The 14,591-nt window shown below is 38.7% G+C and overlaps 1 protein-coding gene and 1 non-coding gene across 3 annotated transcripts in view; one reads left to right on the top strand and one right to left on the bottom strand.

The window, feature by feature from the left end:
- XRCC4 (X-ray repair cross complementing 4) overlaps positions 1 to 3,201 on the top strand; it is a 271,341-nt gene extending 268,140 nt beyond the window's left edge. For both annotated transcript variants that reach the window (XM_056112537.1, XM_056112536.1), the window contains one exon: positions 2,567 to 3,201. In XM_056112537.1, the coding sequence (XP_055968512.1) occupies positions 2,567 to 2,675 (109 nt within the window). In that variant the 3' untranslated portion in view covers positions 2,676 to 3,201. The remainder of the gene's footprint in view (positions 1 to 2,566) is intronic.
- An 8,551-nt stretch (positions 3,202 to 11,752) lies between these two features.
- Positions 11,753 to 11,854, bottom strand: LOC130021929 (U6 spliceosomal RNA). Its single transcript, XR_008792255.1, has one exon. It is a non-coding gene; the product is annotated as a U6 spliceosomal RNA (small nuclear RNA).
- Positions 11,855 to 14,591: the final 2,737 nt, after the last annotated feature.

Here is a 14,591-nt window from a genome sequence, read left to right as displayed (position 1 = left end):
TTTAATGAGTTGTTCTGTCTAAATTAGAGAAGGTCTTAGCAGGAGCTCTTTTATCATTTGTGCAGTGTTTCACTGCTAATAATGGTATCAATATTTTGTGAAAATTTTACACATATTTTTATTTATATCACCTCATTTAATCTTGGCTACTTGTGACATAGTTATTAGTACCTTAATTTTGGAAGTCGCATAGTCACAATTGGAAATACCTCAATGTATACGCCCTGACTTCAATTCTCACCCTCCTTCAACTGTGCAAAGCTTTTACTGTTTCCGTTCTGCCTTTGAGCTGAAATTGTGGCAGTGCTCTGGTCATTACTGGTCATTACTGGGCTGAGTCAACCTAACCATCACTGCCCCTGAACCCACCCTCCAGTTGTCCATTTTAAGCACATTTTGCTTTGGTACCATAGAGAATCAATGGCAAAGTTTGTACAAGGGTATGATGAATATACATTCCAAATTATACTTCTGATTGAGATCAGTTTATTCTCTAACTCACTCTTTTCAAGACCAGTTAATATAAGTGATTATTCCTTTTATCCTTGGATCAAAAAAAATTTACATTAATACAGCAGTCAGTCCATTGATATAGTAGCTGCAATACTGACATTGAAGTTTCGTTTACTACCTGAAGATATGTAGGTAGATTCAGTAAATGTATGTGGGCCAACAACTGCTAAAATGTGAAATAATTCTTTTTTTTAAGTTTCATTTATTGAATCACCGTGAGAACAGTCAAAAAGGCTTTCAGTTTAAGTCTCGGTCAGTCATACAATGATCAAACACCTATGCCTTCACCAGTGAACATTTTCCACCACCAAGAACCCCAGTATACTCCCCTCCCAACCACTCCCCCCACACCCGCCTGTGTGGCAGATTTCCACTTTACTCTCTCTACATAGATCACATTCAGTATTACGACAAAAGACCCAACATTATTATTTGGAGTTTTCCCTAACATACAGACCTGCCAAAAAGACGTCATTAGATCATTTCTTTTCTATTGCTGGTTATGAAGCGCATATGATGTCATGTAGCTGTAATAGCAGCCATGTGATTTTGGATTTCTGATATTTTAGTAATAAGCCTAGAGGGCATACTGCCAAAAGCCCCTAGGTTCTGAGATTGGTTTGTGTGCCACTGGGATCATGGTCATTCAGGAGCCAGGAGGAGGTGTTTGTGGGTGGCAACCCGGGGCCTTTCAGGGCAGGGAGCAAGGCCGATTCCACGTGGCCCCATCCCATGAGGCCCCGCCTGCCGCATTAATGCAGTCCCATACCTGGCTGTCCATTAGGCTCCAAAAGATGGAGGCCACCATGCCACCGTTGCAAGGGGGAACAGGCAGAGGGACAAACACCCTTCCCCTCCCAGGCCGGTATAACACCGTAGTTAAATGCACAGTCCAGATGCATTTCGGTTGACCATTATATTTTGCTCAGATTTTCCCACCACCATTCAAGCATGCCTTCCAGGGAAAGACACTAGATCATTTATTTCCATTGCTCACTTTGCATATCAGGACGTGGCCGCGCGGTTCGGAAGAATAGTCCTGGTGCCCACATACGGGAGCCATGCTTGTAGAAACTCATGGCCGCTGGGATTCCATCTGGAGAAGGCGGGGAGACAGCACCTACTCATCTGGGACCTCCCAGTGATAATGGCTCATTATGGGGCCTGGAGAATTCTCCGGGAGCTGTGAAGCCCACCGGCCAGTTTTGTTCACTGCTGTGTGCTGAAAGATGGCGCTCGTGAAGTAATTCTTAATCACAGACACATTTATAATCAATGACCACCATAGGAAATTCATGTTATCAGAGGTTTCTGCTATTGAAATTTATTTGTCACTGTGATTTACAATACTGTTAATGTTAGGTTTTCATTCATATAGCATTCCAACCCCCACCCTCCACCAGAGTATCTGCTTCCTTTGACCATCTTCTTAGGACCCCTCTCAGCCACTGCTGCCCCATCTTACCCTTGGTAGAATTGTTTTGCAGACCAGTTGAGGTTTAAATTCTGTAGACCAATTCAGATTTAAATGTAAAGAACAGAGAGGAAGTACAGCAAGTAGAGTGATCTCTTCGTATGCACTAGACCCTGGTTCAATTGCCGGCACCCAGGAGTGATTCCTGAGCACAGAGCCAGGAGTTAACCATTGGGTGTGGCCCCAGAACTAAAAAGATAAATAATTAAAGGCATGGTGATAGGTGGAATTGGAGAGAGCCAAAGAACAATGTATTGTGATGAAGTCAGTAAAGAATTATTAGAGAAGTTTTCTAATTAATCTAAAAACTACAGCACAGAAAATAATTTATTTCTTGACATTGATTATGAGAATTACTGTAAAAATCTTGAGTTTCTGTTCTTAATAGACATAGTTTAATTCTAAAGTATTTAAAGAAATTTAAATCCTTTATCACACGCTTTCTAAGTAATGGAAATAAATCTCAAAGCCATTTCTGAAACAGGGCTTAACTTTCATTTCACTTATGTATCTTTTAATTTCCTTTTGTACTGTATGAAATTTTTTAATCAAATTATCTTGGTCTCCTTTTCACGTTAGGCTTGATACTGCACCACCTGAGACATCGGAAAAGCACAGCTCGGATGAAAACCTGTCTTTAGAAACTCTAAAAAACACCAGTTCAGAAGACCTCTTTGATGAGATTTAACTGTCTCAAAAAAGCACTTTGATGTTCACTAGACTGTGTTTTCTATTCATTTCTTTAAACTGAAAAAGCAAACTTTCAATTTAACACAGCTTTTACTACACCTAACTATTTAATTACATATACACTGAGTTGAAGACCATTGTGCTAAGTGGATTAAAATGTATATGAAGATATGATTTGATGACAGTGGTACATTATTCTAAACTATTCATTCAGGATGCCTATAATTATCTAAAATTTCAAACTTTGTTGCCTGGGATATATTTATCTTACTTAGTTCATACGTATTTTGCATGGTAACTGTCTAACAAGGTGTCTAGAAAGATTTTGCAAACACTACAAAGGAAATGTTTATGCTTCTCTTTTGAGTAGTCATATCTTGAACAGTAATGTTTCATCATTTAAAGTTGAGTATGTAAAATCAAGTGTATAAAATATATTTGTGTGTGTACACAGTCTGAAAATCTTCTGATAAAATATTTGTTGCATTTAAGATTTTGTGTTCTTATTAAAATATTTACCTTAATATTTAGTAATACATCTTGGTACAATCTTTATAGTTACATAATTCCCTATTATGTAAAGAAACTTTTTTTAGATTTTATTGATAAAATACTCATTTTGTACATACAAGGACTTTATTATGTTCACTGATCTCTCCACATCACACCTCACACATTTTTCCCCCAAGTCTAGAAATAGAACCCAGAACCTCAAGTCACAGACTAGGTATGAGTAAATCCATCCCTCCGAGGAACTTTTTTTTTCAAATTTTCACTGTTTCCACTTTTTTTTTTTTTGCCTTTTGGGTCACATTCAGCGATGCTCAGGGGCCACTCCTGGCTCATGCACCCAGGAATCACTCCTGGCAGTGCTCGGGGGACCATATGGGATGCTGGGAATCGAACCTGCGTTGGCCATGTTGGCTGTGTGCAAGGCAAACGCCCTACCCGCTGTGCTACTGCTCCAGCCCCTGTTTCCACTTTTGAAGTTGTAATCCTGTCTTCACTTATCCAGTTGAACATGCGTCCCTTCACAATGCTCAAACTTAATAACAACCAACATGTTACCAAATCCAATAGATGGACCATACTCAGTCTTCATCTTACAAATCAACTTTTGACATAGTAATTTCTCAGTAAGCATTTTCTTCACTTAATTTTTGCAGTAGCTAATACTTTTGTATTTATCTTATTTCTGACCTGATTTTTCTTATCTTTATTAAGCACTGTGATTTACAATATTGTTAATGATGGTTTCATGCATACATCATTCCAACACCACACGCACCACCAGAGTATCCACTTTTAACACTTCTTTGCTGAGTCCTTCTCCAACAGTGAAATGCTTTTGTGCCCTTAGCTAAATCTTCACCCTCCTCTTTTTGTTACCCACATTATTTAGCTAGGTTATCTTCAGCTTTAAAAACTACCTAGAGGAACTGAAGAAATAATCACTTAATCACTTAATAATCACTTAACTTCCCGTTAGTCGTCGATTTGCTCGAGTGGGCGCCAGTAACGTCTCCATTTGTCCCTGTCGCGTGCTAGTGTAGCCCAATGGCATCTGTTCACTCCGGGAACATGAAGAGCCTCAAACCGATCGTTCATGATCTTGACAAAGAAGTCTGACCATCTGGTAGGTGGGCGGCCACACGGTCTTTTGACATCCCGTGGAATCCAGTCGGTAACAGCTCTAGTCCAGCGGTCGTCTTTAAATCTCATTACGTGACCAGCCCATCTGATTTTCGACACCTTGGCAAATGAGACAGTGTCCCTGATTCTTGATCATCGACCGATGTCAGAACTCCGGATTCTTTCTCTTATTTGAGTGAAACGTGATATTCCAAGCATAGTTCTTTCTATTCTTCTTTGGGAGACCTGAATAGCGTTCTCATCTTGTTTGCATAGGGCCCAGGTCTCTGAGGCATATGTTAATGCAGGAAGAACAGTGGAATCAAAGAGATGTGCCCGGAGCCGGAGGTTCTTCATCCTCTTAGCTATTTCTTCGACGTTCTTGAAGGCGTTCCAAGCCGCTCTCTTCCTCCTGCGCAGCTCGGGTGCCAGGTCATTTGTCATGTTGACTTCTCGACCTAGGTACACATAGCTGTTGCATTCGGAGATGGTTGTTCCGTTGAGAGCGAATGGGGCGTCAGGAACGAGGCTGTTTCTCATAAACATTGTCTTCGTAAGATTCAGCTGTAGTCCTACCTTTCCACACTCACGGTCAAAGTCGGCCAGCATTTGTGCCACTTGGCTGATATTTGGTGTTATTAAAACAATGTCATCAGCAAAGCGGAGGTGGTGTAGTTGCCGACCATCTATCTTCACTCCCATTCCTTCCCATTCTAGTCATCGCATGATGTTCTCGAGGGTGGCACTGAAGAGTTTCGGTGAAATGGTATCACCCTGCCGCACCCCTCTCTTGACATCAACGATCACTTCTTTGTAGAATGGTGAGATCCTGGTAGTGAATCCGCAATACAGCTCACGGAGGATCCTGATGTATTGGGCTTGAATGCCCTGATTGGCTAGGGCTTCATTGACCACTTCCGTCTCAACAGAATCAAAGGCCTTCTTTAAATCAATGAACATTAAACAGAGCGGCATTTAAAGAAGAAACGTTCATTTAAAGAAGAAATAATATACAAGGTAAGTCACTTGCCTTGCATGCAGCCAACTTAAATTTGATTCCTGGCAACACACATAGCATGAAGAAGAGTGATTCCTGAACACAGAGCCACAGTAAGGGCCTGGGCACCTCTAGGTGTAGCCTAAAAGACTAAAAATATACATAAACTTGACCTATATGCTAGTATTTTCAAACTTAGAATATACCTCATAATGAAATTATGAAATGTGGAAAAACTCACATTTTATAGTGTTATAAAATATATCAATTTATTTTAAATATATAAACTTCTGCATAACCACATCTCATTTCTAGAATAGATGTCTTTATTATATAGCTCTGAAAGGTTAGGAAACGTTAGTGACTTGTAATCCAAATTTTAATATTCTGCACCTTGTATTTTTAAGTCAAACATTTACTAGATAAATTATATTCAATGAATATTTATGTGAGATCAGTTACGAGAGCTGGAGGTAAGATGCCTGCCTTGCACACCACTGACCCAGGTTCAATTTGCAGCATTTCATATAGTCCTCTGAGCACTAATGGGTATGGCAAAAAAAAAAGGTCAGTTATGCACAGAATAAAAATGGCCATGTGGAGAATTTTAGTGCAAATCCAAATCCAGTTGCTTACCAAATATTTGTGAAGCATTTGTTCCAGCCTCTGATCTCAGTACTAGATGCTGACAAGGAATAATACAAGAGTTCTGTTACTGTTACAAATTTTCTGGCAAATGGAGTTCAGGATCTGTCTGCTCTCAGATAGAAAATTTGAGGCAAGGGGTTGATATTGCAGCCCCAAGCCACTATGTAATGAATCATAATATCAAGCACTAGTAGGACAACTGACCTAGAGAATAATAAATTAGAAATTAATGGGTGTAAGGATCCACAAAAGATAAAAAAAAATCCAGTTGAAAGATAAATCACTAGGATTAGGGGAGAAAGAACTGGGAATGAGGTTGATCAGGGAAGAATTCAGAGGCCTGTGTGGAGGCAAGGGAGTTTGTGTCAAAATTTGTAACTGAGTCATCAGAATGAGACAATCTAGAAGGTATTGCAATTAGAATGCTAGCTGAGTATAATTAGGAGGATGGAGTTAACTTATATAATCAAGACAAAACAGGAATCAAGCTCTGCACTTCTAACTGCTAGTTTTTGTGGAAAGACAGTGCTACTATCTCAGGTGATGGGAGCCTTTCTGGACATTGGGACGATAGGCAAGAGGCCTCCTGACCTTTTACTCATTGGTGGGAATGTATATTGGAAAACAACAGAAATTTCTCAAAATATTAAAAATAGAATCACCATGTGAACCAAAAAATTCATTCTTAGACATATATCTCCACAACACAAAAACACTCACTGGAAAAGATATATGCACGCTGAGCAGTATTTTCAAAAGTCAAGACTGAAATATAGCCCAAGCATCCAAGTACAGATGAATGAATACACAGAGAGAATACATAATGTCTTTTGCTATAGGGGTCTTGCTAAGCAAAATAATTCAGAAGGAGAAAGACTACAACTGGATGATTTTACTCATGTGTGGTATACAAAGGAACAAATCAGGCAGTGACAATGTCCAGGAAATGCAGACTCTTAGATCACAGGCTTGGCTACAGGTCGAGAGGACTGAAGGATTTAATGTGTCGTCATGGAAGGACACTGGCACTTTGGTCCTGGGTGTGGTACAGTAACCCCTCAAACATTATAAACACTGCTTGTAAACCAGAGTTAATGAACCAGAGGTAACAAAATTAAATCATTGAAACTTTAAATTAAAAAGAGACTGTAGCCATGATTCTAGTAGCAGCCATAATCTAATACCAAATATAAGTCTGTTGCTCCTAATTTAAGGAAATTGTTACTTAATGAAACAAGTGTATAGCAATAAAGTATCACCTTTTATTGATGCCATAGCATCTCACACAACTAAAACAACATATCAAAAAGACCAGAAACAATCTGTTTGGCAGGGATATGGTAGAAAAGGAACTTTCATGCACAGCTGCTGGGAATGTTCAGCCCCTAAGGAAAACATTATGAAGATATCTAAAAAATAAAGAATAGAAGTCCCAAACAACCCAGCAACCACTTCTTAGTAGCTACCACCAATACTCCAAAACATCTATTCAAAGGGACGTATACAGTCTTTTGTTCATTGCACTCTTTAGTACAATAACTAGAATATGGAATCAAACCAAAAGTCTAAAGACAGATGAGTGGATAATGAAGGTCTGTGTTATATATACACAATGGATTGCTTTGTTGCCACAAAAAGGGATGAAATTGTGCAATTCCCTGCAACTTGGATGGAACTGGAAGATATGTGAAGTAAATTTGAAGAAAGACAAACACTGAATATTCTCACTTACCGATGGTATATAAAATAACATAACAAGGTAAGCAAATCCTTGACTCTTGATTACAGATATTGAAAGTCTGGGATGGAGCGAAATGGAGAGGGTGGTAAGAAGAGATGGTATGGAGGCAGCATGGGGTCAGTGATTGGGGACATGGGGACATCAGTGTTATAGAGGCAAGTTACATGTATAAAATTAAACCACTAGATTCAACACTATTATGAAATGAGACCCACATCCTAACAATTTAACTTTAAAATATACCTATTCAGGAAGTGGGCTGGGCATGAGGCTAGGGAACATGGGGACAGGGATGAAGGAATGCTGACAGTGATAGGGAAATTGGAGTAATCATCATGCCCACCTTGCTGTTCTTTACTGAAGACTATTAAGACAGAAAAACAATTATGTCCAATGATCTCTAGTATGAAATTTATCCTTATCCAAATAGAGATCTGAATTTTAACCTTAACACAGAATCTCCCAATACACATGAGCATCTTATGTTCCTGAATAATAGATGACTGAATTGGATGGTTCACACCTAGTAACTTAAGGATAGGGGCTGACCACACCAAAGAAAGTTGAAGCCACCAGCTTCTGGTTTCAAGCTCATTAACAAGGAGAGAACCCTGAGATCAAGTTCCAGCAAGTGGTCAGTCACTTAGTCACCTCTATAGTCAATTTTCAGTACAATCTCTGGAACCTGAAGCTTAGAACAGTTTTCAGAACTGACTCTGCTGCCTATGTACATCACTCATCAGTACTGAGAGATTAACACCTGAGGACAATGGAATTGTAACATTTGTAACTTCCATGGACTCTGTCCTTATGTGCCTCTCCTTTTAGTTGGCATGCATGTCTAATTCCCTTAATAAATGTAACCTTGAGGGACCAGAGAAACAGTGCGGCATGTGGGGCATTTGATTGCACCTGAGTTTAATCCCCAGCATCCCAAATAAGGCCAAGTCCTCCAGGAGTGATCTCTTAGTGCAACCCCTGAGCACTGTTGAGTGTGGGGGAAAAAAAGTTATAAAATAAATAATGTAACCATGTAACAGAAGAAAACCCCTTAGTTTTCTGTGTCTCAGTTTTTTTATTCAGTATTTTTTTATAATCCATTTTCACTAAAATTAAGTAACAGAAATTCATGAGTCACAAATTTTAAATTAAGAAATGTAAAAATTATTCAACATATTTTAATGGAAAAATATATAATCGCAAAGATCACTACTCACATATCCATTTCTAACTGTTATCTGAGTTAAAATTTTGCGGTGCCCATCTTCCAGTTTCTGATAAATGATTTTTAATAGGGTAACTATTATTTGCAATGTGCTATGCACTAACTTGTAATTACTTTCTCTGTATTTTACTAAGGGGTCTTTGAAAACCGCACTGCATAAAAAATGTGTTTGCTTCTGCCCTAATTCCTAACTCTTCTTCACTCAATCCAAACCACTCTCTGACTCACCTGTACTTAATTTTCTCTTTCATATATCCACATACCCTCTCATTTGCCATTGTCCTAGATTTCTGCTTTTCATTTTCTATTTGAATAACATTCAGCATGAGTTTTATTGTTTCATATGTAGGTTTTTCTCTCTTTGAAAGCCCTCTATCCTAAATTCGCATCGCACAAGGCACTCTACTTTTTGACCCCTTTTTGAAGCCTGTAAACATATTTATTTCTACAGAAAAGAAGAGAGATTAGAATTCACACCCATCTTTTTATTGAATTAAAGTGCAGGAGCAATTTTTGGTGGAAATTGTTCCAGTAAATGGAATATAATTTCATCCTAAATCACACACTTTTGGTTTAGAAATGGCCTTCAACTTAATTGCTATCTTAGAAATAACTCAACTACTAGTCATGTGGATGGTTTAGATCATTTTTATATAAAACCTGCTCACACACAATTCTAGAATTGTTTATTCTGCCTTCCTCAAAAAAACTGAGCCTGAAATAAGGGCTTTCATATAGCCTATTTATTTGGGAATGTGATCCTGGGAAGCACGACAAAAAGTATAAAACAGAAATGGAAGCAGAGATAGTGCAAAGATGTCTTCTCCTGCATATTATATTCACCCCCATCACACTCTTCTGAAGGGTATGGTCAGAACAGCACCACTAATGAGTGCGTATAGATTGGACTAGCATTAACCATTGTTTCCTATTTCTCGTGACCCAGGGTGACCTGGAAGTGCTATTGCCACTGTTACAGTGTGCCGGTAGGACTCCCCAGCAGATTCCTCTGATTGATCTGTACCAGCAAACTCAGAGACACCCTGAGGCAGAAAACAAAAGGAGCACATCTACTAGGTTTTTCCTCTTTGAAGTAGGGCAAGGCCCCCCTGGACCTGATTGCCAGAGAAGGCTGTTATAGGTGGGGCTCATAGAACCTTGGAAAGTAGTACAAGGGTGTCCAATACTGTACTCCTGTCTGATGAAATTATCACCCTGCTCCACTCCAAACCTCAGGCATAGCTGATTAAATCAGAGAAAAGTGTGACCTTCATAACGTACGGATCCCTTGATTAAGAAATGACCATCCCTGCCCCATATTGCCTTTTTCAATTTGAATCTGTGTTGCCTGACATAAGTATAACCACCCCTTCCCTATGAAGGGAAGATATTGCCTGTAAGACTGTGAGCAAATGTCTTTGACTTTGAGCAAATGTCTATACTGACTATTCAGGTGTTCCACTTACAGGCACCAGAACGTTGAGTTCAGTTTCCTGATCTATCCTGCTTCTCCATCTCTTAATCAGTCTTTAGGTCATTGACATTGAGTGTTATTATTGACATGAAAGATACGTTTTGCTATGATTTTGTAGAAGTTATGTGTACTGGTGAAGTTTGTCTATCTTTCAAAGAAGCTCCTTTAATACGTCTAGCAAAAGGCTATGAAGTTCCTAAGCCATTACTTGTCCGTAAAGTTTTATAACATTCCTTCAAATCTAATTGATAATCTAGCTGAATAGAGTATTCATGGGTTTTTAATTTCATTGAGTTTCGTTTTGTTTTGTTTTATTATATTTCTGGCTCCTCCCTCCCTCCCGGCTGCTATCCCACCCTTTTATTCTGGTCCTTGGAGTGTTGCTTGGTAAATCTGCTGTGAATCTTATTTGACTCTTTTGTGTGTCTACTTCCTTGATCTTGCTGATTTTAATATTCTCCTGTCTTCGGCCTTTTCATTCTGATTATGTTGTGCAGAGGTTTTTTTTGTTTTTGTTTTTGTTTTTTTCATTTGTGTTTATTTTATTGGAACTCTTCAGACTTCATGAATCTGGGTCTCTGCACTCGTCAATTCTAGAAAAATCTTATCTGATTTTGTTTGACTAGTATTTCTTTATTGGATTCATCTTTCTGTTCCTTGGAGACTCTAATGGTTCTTTTATTGTTCCTTGTGAATTATTCCATAGTTCTCTGGTGTGCTGTTCATTTATTTTCAAACTTTTTCCCAAGTTTTTGTTCTGTTTCTTTTGTTTTGCTTTCTAAAGGTTTCTTGCATCTCATCTTGGAGCTCACCAATGTTTTCCTCGGCTGCTCTTTCCTTTCACTGTTTGGGTTTTTTTTTTTTAAACTTACCAACTATCGTAAAGGGCTGGAGCGATAGCACAGCGGGTAGGGCGTTCGCCTTACAAGCGGCCAACATGGCCGACCCGAGTTCGATTCCTCCGCCCCTCTCGGAGAGCCCGGCAAGCTACCGAGAGTATTCGATATGCCAGACACAGTAACAACAAAGTCTCCAATGGAGACGTTACTGGGCCCGCTCGAGCAAATCGACGATCAACGGGAGGGCCTTTACCTTACCTTTACCTTAAACTTACCAAATTCTTCAATTCTGTCAACATTGATTGTAGTTTTTTCTGATTCCACTCTCAAACTTTCTTGTGCTTTTCTGACTACTAGAACCATCATATCTTTGAGTTCATTAAACATCCTCAACGTGGCATCTCTAAAGTCATTATCTGAAAGGTTAAAAAGATGTTTGGTACTGGTAGTGTCCTCTGGGTTATTATCTTCCCTCATTAAGCTTAAATGGGTTTCTACACAAGTTTCCCACTGTGTTCAAAAATCATCGAAAGCTTCGTGTATTTGCATGTCATCTTTGTGTGGGGCCATGCTAATCTTCTCTTTATCATTCCAATTTTAGTATACATACTGCCAAAGCAAACACCATCTTACTTAAACACTCTCAACCCAGCTTTAGTATTCCTATTTTCTTCAGAATGCTGCTCAGATACACCATTGGAGGAATTGTCATATCAGTAATTCAGTATAGAGCTTGGCACTGTGAGTCCTATTGCACTGTTGAAGGCATTCATCACATTTCTTTCCTGAGGCTTCAATATTTTGTGCAAAGATGATGGTTCTGAATCCAAACCTTGTTTGGACAGGGAGAGAGTGGAGTTCTCTCTCTTTGCCACTGTATGAATGATAAATGACACTAAACATGGAAGGAGGCTTACATTCTGAAAGACACTATGAACCAACCTCTTATTCCCTGGGATCTTGATCCCAAGATAATAAAGCATTATACATGTAAAGTGACAGAAAGTGTGTGTGTGTGTGTGTGTGTGTGTGTGTGTGTGTGTGTTTTAAGAAAACCAAATTATATCTGTTCAAGTTTCAACAGGAAGCTTGAGACAAAAGTTATCACTTTCCAGTAGACGCAGATAATAAGTACTGTTTCTTCACAAGTTTCAGTGAGTAAATTTGTTAGGAAGCCCTTTTCCCCCCCTCACAAAAAAAATTTGTGGTAACTGAACTTTATAAGAATATACTTTCATTTTTTTCATGAGCCAATCTTCTAGTTTGCTGGAAAGAACTTGGTTTTCTATCACTGCCTTTCATCTGCTATCAGAGAAGCACTTACAACATAGAGCCATAGGCAATACCTTGATATATAAAAGGAATAACCAGTAGGCCTGGTGTCTCACACAGGTGTCAAAATACTCACTCAGGATCATACATTGGTCCAGCTAATAGAATAGCCCAAGAAACTCACGTTAGAAATGTGAAGTGTAGCTTTATTTTATACCATTTAATTAGTGAACAGCTGAAAATCCTGTCTTGCATTTTCCACACATGGTTCCAATTAGCACAGCCGTGCAGGCCCCAATTTTGATAAAAGCACTGACGTGGACCTTTGGTGCCTGTACAATGTACTCTTTCATTTTACAAGGTGGCTGAACTGTGGTTTTGAATATCTTTTTTAAAATTTAACAAAAACTCAGGGTGTAAACTTAGGAGGGAAAAAAAAGGTGGAGAGAGGTAAACACAATTTTGTTTGAATTGCCTGCTGCAGACTTTTAGAACCAACCCCTATGCAGAAGTTGGCTTACTTGGTAAACTTGCACTGGGCATATACTGAATTGTGTGCAAAAACCATTATGATTCATGAGACGTGCTCGGAGACCATTAGATGGGGGATTCATCACATCAGGAAATACCACTTACTATACTGTCAGTTGGCTTCATGTGGCCACACTACTCAAAAGGCAATGAAAAGCCCATCTAAATAAATTGTTTCAGATCATTGTGTAACTGGTAGGACATTTGCCTTCCATGGAACATTTTTCTGGGTAACCTCTGGTAGTTCACAAGTTTTTAAGTAGGATAGTAAAACTTATGTGCGAGAATCTTAGAGTTTGAAATATCTAATTTATGTCATCACATCATATCTCCTGCCAAAATAAAGGAACTAACAAGAGGAAAAAGTAAGATAGAATAAAATGTATAATGCTTCACATGGTGTGTGTTCCATGCTTATCCCAGGAATGTCAAGTGATTTTCCACTTCAGGTCATGGGAAAGCATAATGCCTTAGTCCCAGGAGGGGGTGAGACAGTTAATGTTCTAGGGCCCTGCACAAAAGTTAAAAACAAAACTTTCTGTGCTCAGCTTTTACTTTTGAAGGAGCAATTCCATTTTGCACCCATTATTTATCAAGTGGAAAAATATGCTCAGCAAGTACAGTAAACTTTGTCTCCTAGACACATAAGTCATTTTACAATTCTGAAATATCCAAAGTACCAAGGTTGAAACAAAATCCTGAAGATAATAAAATTGAGAAAAATAGATTCTTCATCATTAACCTCAAGAAATGAAATATGAGAGATAGTCTTTCTGATGGCCTTAGTGTTGGGGGACTATTTAATAGACTGACTGTGGATCCTTCCTTAGTTTTCAAATTTAATATAAGCACTTTTCACTCTTTTGAAGGAATTTAGAATAAATAACATTCTGCAGACAACTATGTCCACTAATATCACTGCTGATGTAAACCTTCCGCAGATGACTTAGACTGGGCAGTGCTCTCTTCGATGACTTTTTTTAATAGGTACATTAAGTCTAACTACGGGTTAACATGTTGATACATAGGTGATTATTTTTCACCATTAGTGACCAATTCTAAATTTGAAATATTTTCAGGGGTTCAAATTGTTATCTTAACTGCACCATACTTTAGGCATATCTCTTCTTATGAAACCATTCTAATAGTCTTCATCTGTCCCATAATTTTTTTTTAATCAAAGTTACAGAGTTACTCCAAGTCGACAGTCATTGCTAATATCCTTGGTCTTTCCTAGTTCCTCACTTTATTGCATTACAACCGTGGCTACTTCAAACTCTTAACATAATTACATGAACTCTGGGTTTTCTTCCCATCTGGATGAACGCTCCCAATTTTCTTCCCATCCCACTATCTTCTTTATGCTTAAGTTACAATGTCTCTGAGAAGAGCAGGATGATTGCTCCAATCAGCCAAGTTGTGGTGTTCAGGGCCTCTCTGTGACTCTCCCAGCAGGAGCAGAACTTAGCAACTCCTCAGTGGTAGTAATGAAGGTGCTAATATGAATAAAATTATTTCTGCTGTAAAATTTAAAAGCATTCATCGCTTATCAAAA

Source organism: Sorex fumeus, unplaced genomic scaffold (genome assembly GCF_029834395.1).
Source record: "Sorex fumeus unplaced genomic scaffold, SorFum_2.1 ptg000018l, whole genome shotgun sequence".
Classification (NCBI taxonomy): Eukaryota; Metazoa; Chordata; class Mammalia; order Eulipotyphla; family Soricidae; genus Sorex; species Sorex fumeus.
This window is presented reverse-complemented; position numbering and strand designations above follow the sequence as displayed.